Genomic DNA, 15,626 nt, shown 5'->3' on the forward strand with positions numbered 1-15,626 from the left:
GAGTCTTTCTAAAATCGTTCCAGTCTTACATCATAAACAAGATTTTATTAAAGCAGTTTAAATGAATCATAATTTATTATTCTCTGGCAGATACCTCTCCACCAGACAGATATATTATATTACAGAGGGCAACAGCATGCGGTCTGAAATATTTCCTGTATCTGTCGTTGCGGCAGCAGAGCTGAATCAGTCTGCTATGGGAACTCCACTGCCTGTCCTCTAAGTAGTGGAGAGGATGTAATACAGCTTGGTCCAGTTTACAGAGCCTGCTCATCTCCTTTTTGCATACAGCCTCTGTGTTGGTCCTCCAGTTCAGCCTGTTGATGTGGATGCCCAGGTACTTATAGCCCTCCACATCAACATCCTGTCCCAGGATAGACGGGGGTTGTGTAGCCATCCTTTTCCTAATGCACTTTTTTTTTTTTTTGCACCTGTTCACACTTTTTGTGCATGTCTAAAATAAATGAATACAATATTTTTTTAAAGGAGATGAAAGGATCAGGTTAAACTAACACAGGGCAAAAGAACACAACGTTCATCGATTGCCTTTGTAAGACAAAGATGAGAAAATTCATCAGTTTTTTAACCCAAAAGACATTAAAATATAAAATATCCACCAGGTTCTGTATCCATTTACCCCAGTGTGACTAAAGGGGAAAATCAATTTTCCATTACACTGATCTTCCATAGTTTGATAAATGGTATTTGTTTATCAGATGTCAGTGACTGACTGCTCAAAGTAAAACTATAATTCTAACTTCAGCACATTCACTACACATTGCCAAGTCTTCAACTCATAATCACTGACCGCATGCAGTTATTATGACAATTCTAACTCAATCAAATGTCAGTGTGATTTGTTTATATGGTGTTTGCTTAAAAATAGGTGTGTCTACACTTACTTTGAGCATTTTCAGTCAGAAAAATGGGTTGTAAAGTGTCAGAGAGACATACTCTTATGATCAGAAGATATGGTACTGGCTGTAAAGGAAGAATGGACTATACAGCACTGACATATCAGGTGTTACAGCCAGGTTTACCAATACTTTATATTAATGGTCTAAATTTCACAGACAGAAAATGTAGGAAAAATATGATGAAAGATCATCCCAGTGATGTGACTGGCAGGGTTAGAACCAGATACCCATCACTGCCAATCTTCCTCAAAGGCAGAAAAGACACACCTCAAATGATGAACGATATTCATCCTTTCAATGATTTAACATAGATAGAAATAACAGTTTATTCTGTAAGTCAGATATTGAAACATTGGACCGCCTGCTTTGAGTGTGTCTGTGTTTGCTGCTTGTGGGACTTGTTTCAAAAGTTGGTATCAGAAAAAAGACTTAAAGCCCTCTGGATTTCAACAAAGCAAAAAATATGGCCTGATAACGAAGGACAAGAAGACTTAATCTTTATACAACTGTTTAATTTTGTTTGCCAAACCATGTGTTGCTTCTCAGGATGATGAAGATTCTGCAATATTCCTTCACATTTTTATGGATGTTCTGTCAAAGTCAGTGAAATATGTCAAAACCAAACAGGAACAGTTGGCCCTGCAACAGGCTGGCGACCTGTTCAGGGTGTACCCTGCCTCTCGCCCTGTGATAGCTGGGATAGGCTCCAGCCCCCCCCGCGACCCTGAACAGGATGAGCGGAAGCGAATGGATGGATGGATGAATGGATGAAACAGGAACATTTACAAAACTTCACATTTATGCTTATCTGAATAGACCTCTTTTTATTACTTTGGTGTTGGTGTTTATTTGGATTTTACTTAATTATTTGGTTGCATTTAAGCTGATTTACTGTTATTTCTATATGTTATTTATTATTTACTGTTATTTTACGCTTTCTTTTTGTACTGTTGTCACTCATGTTCGCAGTCCTTTTTGTACTTAAATGTTATTTTCTATAATAATGTTGTAATGGCCCGTTTTCGGTTGATAAATAAAGGTTTAATTTATTATTATTTAAGAAATGGATTATACAAACCTAAAATGTGCATATTTAGCACCAGTTTAAAATGTCTGAATCTCGATCTTGAACATTCCCCTAAGAACTGTGAACGCGCAAGCGCAAAAGGGGTCGCCTAGCGAGCACGTCAGGATTTGGCGACCTCACGCTTGCGCACTGTGGTCTTACGCTGATGCAAGAAATTTTGGGCGCAGCGGTGTGGGGCTGATCGAGGAAGAAACAGAAGGCACATTTTTGTCAGTGTTCAGCCCGCAAACATGTCAGGAGACGAGGTAAGGCGCTCCGAGCCGGGCACGGTTTGACCCGTGTCGGTATGTAGAGCCGCTAGACGGAGTTCGCTGAGTTTTATCCGCACATCGGTGCTGGGGATGACTTTGGGCCTCCACTCCCTTTCTGTCCGCAGCAGCTCTCACATGGCTGCTGCAGTCGGTCTAACAGCGGCTCGACTCACCAGAATGACAAGAAAACAACCAGTATAGTGATGTACAGTTATTTATCACGCAATATAAAGTATTCATACTCATCGCGGCTCCTCAGTCCGAGCTGTCGCAATTGCTGGCGGACTCGAAGGGATGAGTTGAAGTTAGCTGTGTAGCTTTAGCCTCCCGTTAACTGATCTGCGGAGCTAACTGCTGGTAGCAAAAGCTCTCTGTGGCTCGGTTTTTCCTGAAGGACGGCTGCTCTGGGTGTAGGAAAACAACTGCAAGCAAACCATCAGAATTGCGGTTGCTTAATGTTAATATCACATTTTTTTATTTTTATTTATTCTTTTTTTTTTTTTTTTTACTGAATAGGGACCGAATAGGAAATCTTCTCTAAAGCAAGATAGGGACAGTCAGTATATGTAATCCTGGAGGCTTCCTTTATCTCAAACTACAGCAGTGGCAGCATGTCAATACATTACATCAGCTAAGTGAGATATTAAGAGTCCAGGATCTTTTACTGACACGGAGTGAATTACTTACGTATTTTATTTATTCATTTTTTACTACTTACTGTCGGCTGCAGGGACAAAATACGTTTAACTGTGCATTGTACTGTGTATAACTGCATGTGACAAATAAACCTTATCTTTTGTAGACATGCTGGGCTGTGCTCCACAATATGACAGAAAACAGTGGGAATTAATGGCTAATATTTGTCCTTTTGAGCCACTAGAAGCACAGGCGTACTATGAATAAACCGTTTTGATGTGTGGAAATTACAAAATAAGCAGTGGAGATGTGTCTAGTTGGTATTGTTTTTTTTTTCACCTGAAGCACCGCTGCTGTATTACACAGTTATCTGTATTCAAAGTAGCTGTAAATTGTCAGTGTTGAACCACGTTCTGTTTTTCTTCAACTCTTCTTCAGATGATTTTTGATCCCAACATGACCAAGAAGAAAAAGAAGAAGAAGAAGCCCTTCATGCTGGATGAGGATGGAGGAGAAGGGATGGGAGGAGAAGAAGCTAAGGAGGTGGAGACCAAGGAGGCAGAACCTGAGGCTGGAGATGACAAGGAGCTGGATCTAGATGAAGATGAAGGCAGGAAGAGAGGTTAGACATTAGATCTGTTTAAATTGCAGTGTTAATGTTTTCAGGAATGTTTTACCATACATTACATGCAAAACTGTTATGTAGAGTTGAGCACTAGAGGGGGTTTATTTATTTTCCAGAACCATCCGATGATTTGAACGACCTAAACTTCTTCAATCAGAAGAAAAAGAAGAAGAAACCCAAGAAAGTGTTTGATAATGATATTGAGGAGGGATTAAAGGTCAGTTACTGATATTTGTTTGCTCATGTCTCATTACTATGTTTACATTTGGCTGCTTCTTCCAGTGTCCATTCTTAAGTTCACATTTTTCTTGTCTTAAAAATGAACTTCACGTGCACAGTTGATCGCCTCTTTGCTGAGTTTAACTTCTCACCTTGTCTAAACCAGGAGCTGAAAATCGAAGGGGAGCAGACGGAGGCGCTGGAGGAGGACAACCTGGATCTGATGCTCCTCACCAAAAAGAAGAAATTAAAGAAAGTAGACTTTGATGAGGGAGAGCCCACTGAGAAAGATGACGGTAAGACTAAATGGCGTCTTCTTGAATCTTAAGAACTGAAAAAAGGGGCCATGAGTGATAATGTTTACGTAATGTTTTTCCAGCACTGGAGGACGATGATGGGAAGAACAATGACGGAATCTCTTTCAGCTCCTCCACAGGACCAGCCTGGGCTGGTTCAGAAAGAGACTACACTTACGATGAGGTAGGATGACGCTTGAAATGAGGTAGAGAGTTGCTTGAAAGAATCAGAAAGGGCAGAAAACGAGGTATCACAGCTGTTTGTGGAGTTATTTCCAGTAAAGTGGGAGAAATAGAAGGTTGTCTTTTAGTTGTTTAGTTCACATAGACATAATAGATTTTTTATTTTTTTTTTTTTTAAGGGACCATTTTAATAATGTCTTGAAGTCAAGACCTCACCTGAGAAATCTGCCCATTATTGATTTTGTAACCCTGTACATTTTTTACATTGAACTTAATTTGGAAACAGTTCTTTTCTTTGTAGAATGAGGAATGGAACACTTTGTCTTTGATGGCATCCACTAAATTGGTGCTTCTGCCTACATTTATGGGTAAAGTTATATTGGATTTTGCACTGAATATTTTATAGCATTAAATATACCTTTTTGAATAGATACATTGGCACATGCAGCTGTTAAAATCCTCCACTTGTTCTGTGAAGACAATAGTGAAATGGTTTATAAAACTATAGAGGCAGATTACTAGTCTGAGAGCAGGGTTTATAAACTACGAGTACAGATTTACACAGGTTTTTTTTTTTTTTTTTTTTCTCCTCGCAGCTGATCCCACAGGGCTCTGTACTTCTGTCCTTTTACATTGTACATTGAAAACTTGTCCACATAGACAAGAAAAAAGTGTCACCGTATTGTGTCTCTCTCAGCTCCTGAACAGAGTCTTCAACATCATGCGGGAGAAGAACCCTGACATGGTGGCCGGAGAAAAGAGGAAGTTTGTGATGAAGCCTCCTCAGGTGGTCCGAGTGGGAACCAAGAAAACCTCCTTTGTCAACTTCACAGACATCTGCAAACTGTGAGCCCCACATCACTTTTTGTAATTACTGATGGGTTCAGTTCAGCTTGATACTCTTATTATGTGTTAACCACAAACTGACCTTTCCTGCAATTCATCACAGGTTGCATCGTCAGCCTAAACATCTCCTCGCTTTTCTGTTGGCTGAGCTGGGAACGAGGTATGTTTTTGTATTTACAGTGATGTCAGTTAAGAATTTATGATTACATGAAAGGACACGTTTTTTGTGTGCACTTAAAAAGTTTCATTTGTGTTTTTGCTTTGTAAATTTTTTGTTAACAGTGGCTCCATAGATGGAAATAACCAGCTTGTGATCAAAGGCAGATTTCAACAGAAACAGATAGAAAATGTGTTGAGAAGATATATCAGTAAGTAATAATTACACCTGTTCTTTATAGTGAAGCTAAACTGATGGGAGTAAACGGTTATTACTGCTTCTGTACAGTAAGGTTCAATGAACTGTCTTCTCACCCGTGCAGAGGAATATGTGACGTGTCACACCTGCCGCTCTCCAGAGACCATCCTGCAGAAGGACACTCGTCTCTATTTCCTGCAGTGTGAGACGTGCCACTCCCGCTGTTCCGTTGCCAGCATCAAGACCGGTTTCCAGGCCGTGACGGGCAAGAGGGCGCAGCTCCGCGCCAAAGCCAACTAAAGGCCATTAAAACTGGGCTCCCCCTCTTCTCTCGGTCTGATCTTTCCCCTCAGAAGGACCGAAGCTGGGGTCGGGCGTCCGCCTGATTCGCTCAAAGGACTCTCTGAATCGAACTGCGGGAGGGTTTGGCTGTCGTTTGGTTGTGTCATGGCCTGACCCGACAGGGAGTTAGAGAGAGTATCTAAAGATGACAGATAGGGTTCAGGCACCTGATAAGCAACAGATGTTTGACATACACACCACTGGATTTGATTTGTTGTTTGGTTGATGAACCCTCCAACTGTTATTTTTTTTTTTTTTTTTCTGTTTCCCATTTGCTGTGATTCTTGATTCCTCCAAGAAACCTTGATTTAACACAGCTTGAAGGTTTTTTTTTCCTCTTCTCCCACTTTGCATAAACCAGACATTGATATTTCTTCAGAATAGCCAAATTGTAGAAAAGCTAAGTTCATCTATGGTAACAGAGCCTAGAAATTGTTGACTTGGTCGCTTCTTTATTCTTGAGCTCAGTTTGCTTCAGCTAAAGGTTGTGTTCATGTTTCTGTTCTGGCCCTAAATCACAAAACTGTCAGTCCAGAATTTTTTACTCAAGCTTATTATAAAGAAAAATCAGTCACCACGTGGGAGTACATACAGGAACACAAGCCTGTGAGCCTGAGACGGACCTGCAGGATGAGCAGGAGATGACACGAAACCAGAAGACTTGGGGCTGATTAAGGCGAGAGCAACTTTAAAGAGTACTTTAATAAAGGAGGCTGTTTATGAGACAACTTTGTGAGTGCTTTTGTGGCACCGGTGAGCAGTTTGTGTACTTATTTGATTAGACCGGCAAATTTTAAAAACCAGTGGAGGTTTGATCAGAATAATTTGAAAATAAAAATTTTGTTTTTACGAACTAATGCCAGTTTGCTTAAAAAAAAAAAAAAAAAAGACAACTTCTGAGCAGGCACCTCAGATTGGTCTCCTCCTTCAAGTTTCTATTTTGCAGTGTGGTTAAAGAAATTTACACCGTAATCTAACAAAGGAGGATTAATCTCTTGAGACGAATGTGAATAAGAAGGTCTGGCTGGAATCATTTTAAAAAACCTGGTTTTTACAAAAATAAAATATTCTTCTCTCTCTCTCTCCACTACTTTCTGTGCTTTCATTGATGTCGCAGTATATCTGGTTAGTTAGTATCAGCTGCCATAATGAAGCTGATACTGTTTTTCACTGTATGTGTTGTAATGGAAACCCTAACCTAAAAACTAAAGGTGGAGTTCAAAGGATTTGAACATTAGAACAGCTTTGGCCCTCATACTTACAACACCTTCCACTCAGTACCCATGGGTCTCACCTTACTTCCAAATATGGCCATCATTTCCAGTCCCATCAAAACACATTTTGTTCCTGTGTCTTGCTCAGATGTGACGCTATTACACTGATAAAATCTGTACATCAGACTGTGCTCTCAAGGACCACAATTTGCCATAATGACACACATGGACAAACTCTCAAGGTAGCGACTGTGAAGACAATGTCCTTGAAACCAGTGATTACATGACCAGTTGGGAGGTGTAGTTTTTTTCACCTGACAGCAGAATGGTGTCTAAACTGGGCGCCATTGAGTTTCCTCTGCAGGCCCAAATTTATGTGACAGTTGGCAGGTTCAGATGTTGCCGGCAAAGGAATAATCTTAGACTTAAATGATCAAATGTCAGTATATTATCATTATATAATATTTAACGCAGTTCTGTTAGCTGCACTTAGAACAGCATGCCGGTGAACACATTGATCTCTGTAATTATAAGTAGCCTAAATTTGTTCATTTAAAAATTAGAACAGCCTTGGCCCTCAAACTTCCGGCAACTTTTACTCGGTACCAAAGGTCTCACCTCACCCATCTTTCTTCACCCACTTCAGCACATGGCTTATCAGATGGGTACCCATTCATCTCTACCACCTGGCATGCTCTAAATGTGTTTGACTTGAATATATTTTAAATATTGTTACAGTTCATTTTATGCAACTGAACCACAAGTGTTTATATCAAATTAACAATTTGGCATTACTATTTGGAGGCAGAATTTGGATGTTTCCGACATCCATTTAGCTAATTGTTTAACTATTTTACATTAATACCCAATCTATCCATTAGTTATATAACCATTTCAACTTTTTTTTAAATTACTCATTGTTATTGAGCCAGTACTGATAGGCAGTGCTCGGTGAATTGTTGATGTGTAGTGCAAGTGCTCCATAGGGTACTGTTCTGTCTCAATTCCTGTTCAGACTTTCAGTACAATTGCAGATGATGCCACCTACAGAAATACTCTGACAGTTCTGCAGTGGTTGGGGTGGCTGTAGCTCAAAAGGTAGAGCAGGTCATCTACTAACTGGAAGGTTGATGGTTTGATTCCTGGCTGCCCCAGACTGTATGCCAAACTATCCTTGGGCATGATACTGAACCCCAAGTTGCTCTCCGAGGTCTCCATTGGAATGTGAATGTCAGAACGCAATTAGGTGTAGATGGGTGAAGGTATAAAGTGCTTTGAGTGCTTGAGTAGAAAACTGATATATAAGAACCAGTCCATTTACCATGTTTAAGTCATTGGCAGGAATGGGGTTCAGAGTACTTGTGGAGTGGTCGGTATTTACTCCTGAATGTGAATAAGACCAGAGTTGGTGATCGATTTCAGGACACAATCCATGTTTATCCTGGGACAGGATGTCGATGTGCGTCCACATGGACAAGAGGCTGAACTGGAAGAACAACACAGAGGCTGTATACAAGAAGATGAGATCCTTCAATGTGTGCAGCAAAATGATAGAGATGTGTAGAACATCTCTATCAGTCAGCTGTGGTGAATACAGTGTACACTGGCGCACCTGCACCAGCATTAGAGCTCTGTGATTGGCTGCAAACTGGACACTTTTCAAAGTCAACTTTATTGCAATTCTGCAATATGTACAGGATGTTCACAGAGTTTAAATGTTGTTTCCCTGTGACCCATGATGTGCAACTTGAAAGAAGCAAAAATAAAATAAAACAGAGAGCTATAAGAGAATGAGATACAGGTTCCAATAGCTTATTAGAAATTCAGATGTGCATCTATTAATAATGAAATGTGTACAGTACATACATACATTTTTTTTGGCAGGATTTTAGGAGGCTGTGGTGTAGAAGAATCAGAATCAGAATCAGAATCAGAATCAGAATCAGAAGGTTTTATTGCCATATGGGTGAACAGGTTCACAGCATTAGGAAATTGCTGCGGTACTTCGTGCTTACAGAAAAAAAACAAATAAGTATAAAAACTATAAGACAATATACAAGTATACAAATTGCAAATATACAGAGATATTAGAGCTATAACTATAGCACAATATTACAAAATATACAGTGCAGAGACTAATTAAAAGATAAAAGAATGTATACTATATTCCACTAATATGTACATCAGTGCAATCAGACAGGTGCATAGACATAGGGTCATCAGCGTTTGTGGAGGGTGGTGGTAACAGTCTTAGGGTAATTGTTCATGAGTCCAACAGCAGAGGGGAAGAAACTGTTCTTATGGCGGGAGGTTCTGGTCCGTATGGACCGTAGCCTCCTGCCTGAGGGGAGAGGGTCAAAAAGTCTGTGCCCAGGGTGAGAGTGGTCGGCTGTGATCCGACCTGCACGCCCCAGTGTCCTGGAGGTGTACAGGTCCTGGAGAGATGGGAGGTTACAGCCAATCACCTTCTCAGCAGAGTGCACAACGCGCTGTAGTCTCTGTTTGTCCCTAGTGGTGGCTCCAGCGTACCACACAGTGATGGAGGAGGTGAGGATGGACTCAATGATGGCAGTATAGAACTGCACCATGGTCCTTGCTGGCAAGTTGAATTTCTTCAGCTGCCGCAGGAAGTACATCCTCTGCTGGGCCTTTTTGACGACAGAGGTGATGGTGGGCTCCCACTTGAGGTCCTGGGTGATGGTAGTTCCCAGGAAGCGAAAAGAGTCCACTGTGGTGATGGGGGTGTCAGTCAGGATGATGGAGGGTAGAGGGGCTGTGTGCTTCCTAAAGTCCACTATAATCTCCACTGTCTTCTGGGCGTTCAGTACCAGGTTATTGTGGCTGCACCAGGACACCAGACGTTTGACCTCCATCCTGTAGGCCGACTCGTCCCCGTCTGAGATGAGTCCGATGAGAGTCATGTCGTCTGCAAACTTAATAAGCTTGACAGACTGGTGGTCAGAGGTGCAGCAGTTGGTATACAGGGAGAAGAGCAGAGGAGAGAGGACACAGCCCTGAGGAGTGCCAGTGCTGATGGTCCGGGAGTCCGAGACATTCTTCCCCAGCCTCACGTGCTGCTTCCTGAAGCTACTGAAACCTATCCATCATAGATAGTCCTAACCATCCTCTTTACTACTTACTGGACAGGTAGCAGAGCTCCCATAATAAAAGAAATTTATGGCAGAGAATGATCTGCCAGATAATTATGTTTATATAATCATCATCATTATTATTCATTATTTCAACTGCTGTAACAAGACTTATTGTCATCTCATTTTACATTACTTTGAGTTTAGCTGTTACATTTAATCCATTACTTTCAGCTTACTTTTCCAATAATTTACTAACTGTTTAGATTTTTTGTGCTTTTTTTGCTACCTACTTTTCATAACTGCAGATATTTTGTTTTTAATGAAATTGCATCTTGAGGTTTTTTTTCTGAACGAGTCAAGCTTATCCTTCTATATACTCACTGGAAACTGCACGTACTAAGTACCTCTGGTTGGTAATAATTGGGCCAGATTTCCCACATATGATTTAACCAGTATTTTCCTCTTGTGTGCATACTGTTTGCTTTTTATGTTGGGGGGGGGGGGGGGGGGGGGGTAAACGGAAGCTTTTAATTTGAAGTTCCATTTCGGAAATGGGTAACCGTTAGCTTCACGCCTATTGGCTGGTTTGGCGAGATAGCCCACTGGTTGCTGGTAGAGAACTAACGGCATCGGCATTCAGCGGTTTCGGAGTCGAGGTGAACAGCAGTCAAGAACCACTCAAGGCGCAACACAATGCCTCGAGTCTATATTGGACGACTGAGTTATCATGTCCGCGAAAAAGACATTCAGCGGTTTTTTAGCGGATACGGAAAACTAATGGAGATCGACTTAAAAAACGGGTATGTTATCGGTGATATTTGTAAACGAACGTGCGCTAGCTAGCATTTCGTAGCTAGCGCTGAAGTTAGCCGTTCATGCAAACGACGTCACAGACCCAGGGACATTTGATTCTTTTACGCACATTTGTTTTGTTTGAGTAGTTAAGTTTGATTGTAAAACGCAGTCTGTTGATGCCTCGTGTTTATCGCTGTTCTCGTAAATGTAAAGCGGTTTGTTTATTTAACTTTATTCATGTCCGTTAAGCAAATGTCGCGTGGCCAACATGGCGTCGCTATACTTTGCACAGCGCGGAGCTAACGTGCGCTAACGCTAATTAGCGCACGAGTTCGGTGGGAGTAAACGGAGACTTAACACACGTCTTAACCTCGTTTTGATGTTTTAACGTTTTACGCTTGAGTATTTAAACACTTTATTTTTGCAGGTATGGATTCGTGGAGTTCGAGGATAATCGGGATGCTGACGATGCCGTTTACGAGCTGAACGGAAAGGAGCTGTGCGGGGAGCGGGTGATCGTCGAGCATGCCCGGGGGCCGCGACGAGACCGAGATGGCTACGGTGGGGGTTACTGGGGTGGTGGGCGCAGTAAGTGCAGTCTATTACAAGATACCCTCTCTTCCCCTTCCCCTTGGGGTGAGGTGTCGATGTGGACTGCACAGACAGCTGGAGGTTTCATGGTTACGCTAATTTTAACAGACTCGCTGCATAGAGTTACAGATACTCAGCTGGGCCTTGATCAGGTTTTCAGGTACACCCTCACGGTATATAGCCAGAAGCCATGAATTTCTTGTTAATGAGTCACGGGGGTAGCTCTTCATGGCGCAGGTTGCATGCGAAAGTTGTAGAATTTTAAGTAGTGCTATTGTTCATATTGTCTATTATATCATGCAGTAGCTTCATCACATGCAACCAGGCTTTATCTCCATCCTTATCAGTCAGGGAATCCAGTTTTGATGTCACACAGCTGAACAGCTGTTGTCAGTCTCAACCACCCAAGGGGTAGTGACATGCAGATTTTTGCTCCTCCATAGTGATCATGGGCTACATGCCATTTGTTTGCGCTTCATTTGATTGCAAGGGGCAACAATCTGTAAGCTATTAAATAGTTTAAAAAGTTTAGTGTTGATTAGATAAGCTAGCTTTCTTATTACAAATTCCAGAGTTTTCTTGAAACATAATCATCATTTGGGTGAGCCATGTGAAGGTGTGAATTTTTGCTTGCTCCAGTGGGGGGGAAAGCTGAACACAAATCACCACATACCTAGCTACTTAGCTAGTGTAGTTTGATTTGAATCATTAGGAGTAGACTAACATTTTCATGTGAAATGTGTTTTAACTTTGGTTTATATATATATATATATATTTTTTTTATATTCAACATTAACAAAAGTCCTTGATGTTTCAATTTGAAAGAGTCCAGTTGCGGGCTGAGGCTGAGAGTCCATTGAGGCTAAAGATGACTGGCTAAGATGACTGCCTGTCCCGTTTGGCCTTGGCTTTCACCTTACAATGTGTGTGTGACCTTTGCCCCCCCTTGATCCTTGGCTGACCTAACCGGAAGCCATGATGACAGCAGCCTTTTGCCAATAGACCAGGGGTGATGGTGAGGATTGCCATTGGTTTTTATGTTGACAGCAAACATAAGTGGATCGGCTCCTTTACAGACCTTACAATCTAAAGAAATGTTGTAAGTGCAAAACTGGAAAAAAAAGAATTTCAGACTGACATCCGGCTAAAAAACAATTGCCAAAAGATTGGTGTGTTAACACCATTATCAATTTGAACAGTGTCCTTGACCGCAGCCTTTGTGGATGCCTCCTTTCTGTTTGTGTTACAGGATACAGAGGTCTTGAAAGAACATCACTGTCCATTTGTTTATGCAGCTATAGCATCACAGAGTGATGTGCTGGAGTAAGACAAATGCTGATTATTTTTTTTTTTTTTTTTTTTTTTTTCCCTGTGTGTGTATTGCCAGAAACAGATGCAGTGGTGTTCTTTGCAGCAGATAACAACTTCCAAATGCTGAACAATACAAACTTTAAAGAGCCAATGCAGTGGCTTGTAGATCACTTATCTGAAGCTGTTTGAAGATAGGATAAAAGAAACCCCTTTTACTATTAGTTCAAATTTATACCCCAATGGACATTGGTCTGGAAAGTCACTGTCTTGAGTGCATTTGATAACCCAGACCAATAATACTTTTGAGTCCTGCTCGTTTGAGTGGTTTCTAACTTTTCTGTGTGCTGTTGTTTTTAAAGGTGGTGGTGGTGGTGGTGGTGGTAGTGGTGGTGGTGGTTACAGCAGCCGAAGCCGCTCTGGCAGGGACAAATATGGCCCTCCAGTCCGTACAGAGTACCGCCTCATTGTGGAGAACTTGTCTAGCCGCTGTAGTTGGCAGGACCTAAAGGTAAACCTTTGAAAATAAACCTGCCTTTAAGTGAGGGTATTCATCAGATCAAGAATTTATGCTGCATAACTGCACAGATAGAAAGCAATACTCAGCACTTCATCCTCCCCCTCCCAATCTGCCAGGACTTTATGCGTCAGGCAGGAGAAGTGACCTATGCAGACGCCCACAAGGAACGTACCAACGAGGGAGTGATTGAGTTCCGGACCTATTCTGACATGAAGAGGGCTCTGGACAAGCTGGATGGCACAGACATTAATGGACGGAAGATTCGTCTGGTGGAGGATCGGCCTCGCAGGCGTCGGTCCTACTCTGGCAGCCGCTCCAGGTGAGCCACTGTTTGCTGAATCGGTTATTTGATCATAGTTGATTGTTGTTGCTAAAAAGTTTTGTATTTAACGAGGAATTGCTGTAATTTATTTCTGAATTATGCACTGTCATCCTCAGGTCTCGCAGTCGCCGCCGCTCCCGCAGCAGGAGAAGCAGGAGCCACAGGAGCAGGAGCTCAAAGAGTCACTCCAGATCCCACTCAAGGTTAGGATGGCTATATTCTTGGAAATGGGAACACTAGAACAGAGATTTGATTCCTAGTTCAAATACTGTTAAGATATTTTTTCAGTATGACATTCATTTACTAATGATTTTTTTTATTGCAAGCTGGACCTGTACTGAGCTTTACTTCTGTTCCTGCAGGTCTCGTTCCCGCAGCAACAAGAGACGCGATCATTCCCGTTCCAGGTCTGAGAGAAAGTCTCGCTCCAAGTCAGGAGAACGCAAATCACGTTCTCGCACTGGCAGGTCTCGTTCTCGATCCCACAAATCCAAATCTCGTTCACGCTCTCGCAAATCTCGGTCCCGTTCAGCCGAACACAAGTCCAAGTCTCGTTCAAAGAGTCGTTCTAAGGTGAAGTCGGAGCGAGATTCTCGTAGCCGATCAAAGGAACGGTCTGCCGACAAGAAGTCCCGCAGTCGCTCAGCATCCCCAGTAGAGAATGGAAAAGAAGAGCATGCAGCCAAATCTGCCTCCCGCTCCCCGTCTCCACAGGAGGATGAGCACCGATCCCAGTCCAGAGAGAAGCGTTCAGCGTCCCGCTCCAAGTCCCGCTCCAGGTCTCGTTCACGGTCTAGATCAGCCTCTCAGGAGTAGTGGAGGTGGAGAAGAGAGAGGTTTTCTTATTGTTGGGCTTGATCCTTATGCTGTACATAGTGAGCAGTGTTGTAATAATTGGCTTATGCTTCTGATTTTTTTTTTTTTTTTTTTTTCTCTACAAGTGTGCATTTGTCTTTTAACTTGTTTAAGCAGGAGTTTATTAGACCATCAATCACAATACAGTGACTGTTTTTGGAGTTGTTCCATATGATCAGCCCCTTGAAATTACAAATTGACACCAATTATTATTGGAAAAACATGGATTCTAAACATTGAGGCTTAAAACCTTAAGATTGATAAAGTTTAGGTTTCTTACTGTTCTGCTTTCATTAAAGGTTTTTGTAATGCAGTGAATGTTAAGATGTCCCACGTGTACGTTTATTCAGTTTGCAGCAGTTTGTTTTGGTTGGTAGTTCGACAGTTTGCTGCTCTCATGTCTCCAGTCCTCTTGTCTGAAGCATCCACCATTGCAAAGTATTTTATTTTATTGTATTTTAATTTTTTTTTTTTTTGTACTCATTCAGCTCGCATGATTGTTGGACAAAAGTAGCATTTGGCTGCAGTTTAATTTTTGATCTGCACACTCAGTCACATTCTCCAGGAATCAGTCGGTCTCAATTTTTAAACAGTACGTATTTAGGATGTGAGACCTTGTACTGCAGAACTGCATATTTTCAATAAAATGAGGGTTTGTACTTGATGTTTGAACAACTTGTAGGTGGATTATTTTGATCCCTTTTTAACCTCTTGTACATAGTAATCAGCACAAAGCGATTTGTTCCTTTTCATCTATTTGTGGCTAGGTATTTTTTATTTTATTTTTTGTGGGGGGGGGGGGGGTCTTAAACCATAAGCAGGTTATCTAGTGAGGGCCTTGATTTAAATTTTTGGTTTTAAGTTTTATTGGGGCTTCCTGTGTGGCATCCCCTTTTTTTGGGTCGCATTTCCTCCATTGTTCTGATTGCATCCCTAGTAATAGTTTCCCTCTCCAGTTCATTACAGACAATGGTTTTGGAAAGCTTTTGCTTATTTAAGGTGTGCAGTAAACACTGTTGTGCTGCTGCTGTTCTGGAAAGTTTAAAGCATTTAGGTCTTGCGTGGATCTGTAAACACCAGACTTGCTGGATGCAGCCACACTCTCCATCTTGTGTAACTGACTTGGTTTTTGTTTTGTCCCCCCAACACACACAACACACAACACCACCACA

General features: G+C 41.7%; 2 protein-coding genes across 3 annotated transcripts; both read left to right on the forward strand.

Moving 5' to 3' along the window:
• Positions 1-2,103: 2,103 nt before the first annotated feature.
• On the forward strand, positions 2,104-6,662 carry eif2s2 (eukaryotic translation initiation factor 2, subunit 2 beta). The gene is made up of 9 exons (XM_030734195.1): positions 2,104-2,249; positions 3,330-3,513; positions 3,633-3,733; positions 3,902-4,031; positions 4,115-4,215; positions 4,912-5,060; positions 5,164-5,220; positions 5,343-5,428; positions 5,540-6,662. The coding sequence occupies exons 1-9, from the start codon at positions 2,235-2,237 to the stop codon at positions 5,713-5,715; spliced, it is 999 nt and encodes a 332-aa protein (XP_030590055.1). The 5' UTR covers positions 2,104-2,234; the 3' UTR covers positions 5,716-6,662.
• Positions 6,663-10,668: 4,006 nt separating this feature from the next.
• Positions 10,669-15,126, forward strand: LOC115782745 (serine/arginine-rich splicing factor 6-like). Of its 2 annotated transcripts, none has more exons than XM_030733137.1 (6): positions 10,669-10,863; positions 11,286-11,446; positions 13,120-13,268; positions 13,394-13,596; positions 13,716-13,802; positions 13,962-15,126. In XM_030733137.1, the coding sequence occupies exons 1-6, from the start codon at positions 10,757-10,759 to the stop codon at positions 14,413-14,415; spliced, it is 1,161 nt and encodes a 386-aa protein (XP_030588997.1). In that variant the 5' UTR covers positions 10,669-10,756; the 3' UTR covers positions 14,416-15,126. The 2 variants fall into 2 exon arrangements, with proteins under 2 accessions (XP_030588997.1, XP_030588998.1); XM_030733138.1 differs by having other exon boundaries at positions 11,286-11,419.
• Positions 15,127-15,626: the final 500 nt, after the last annotated feature.

The sequence above is a fragment of the Archocentrus centrarchus genome, chromosome 7 (genome assembly GCF_007364275.1).
Source record: "Archocentrus centrarchus isolate MPI-CPG fArcCen1 chromosome 7, fArcCen1, whole genome shotgun sequence".
NCBI classification, from domain to species: Eukaryota; Metazoa; Chordata; class Actinopteri; order Cichliformes; family Cichlidae; genus Archocentrus; species Archocentrus centrarchus.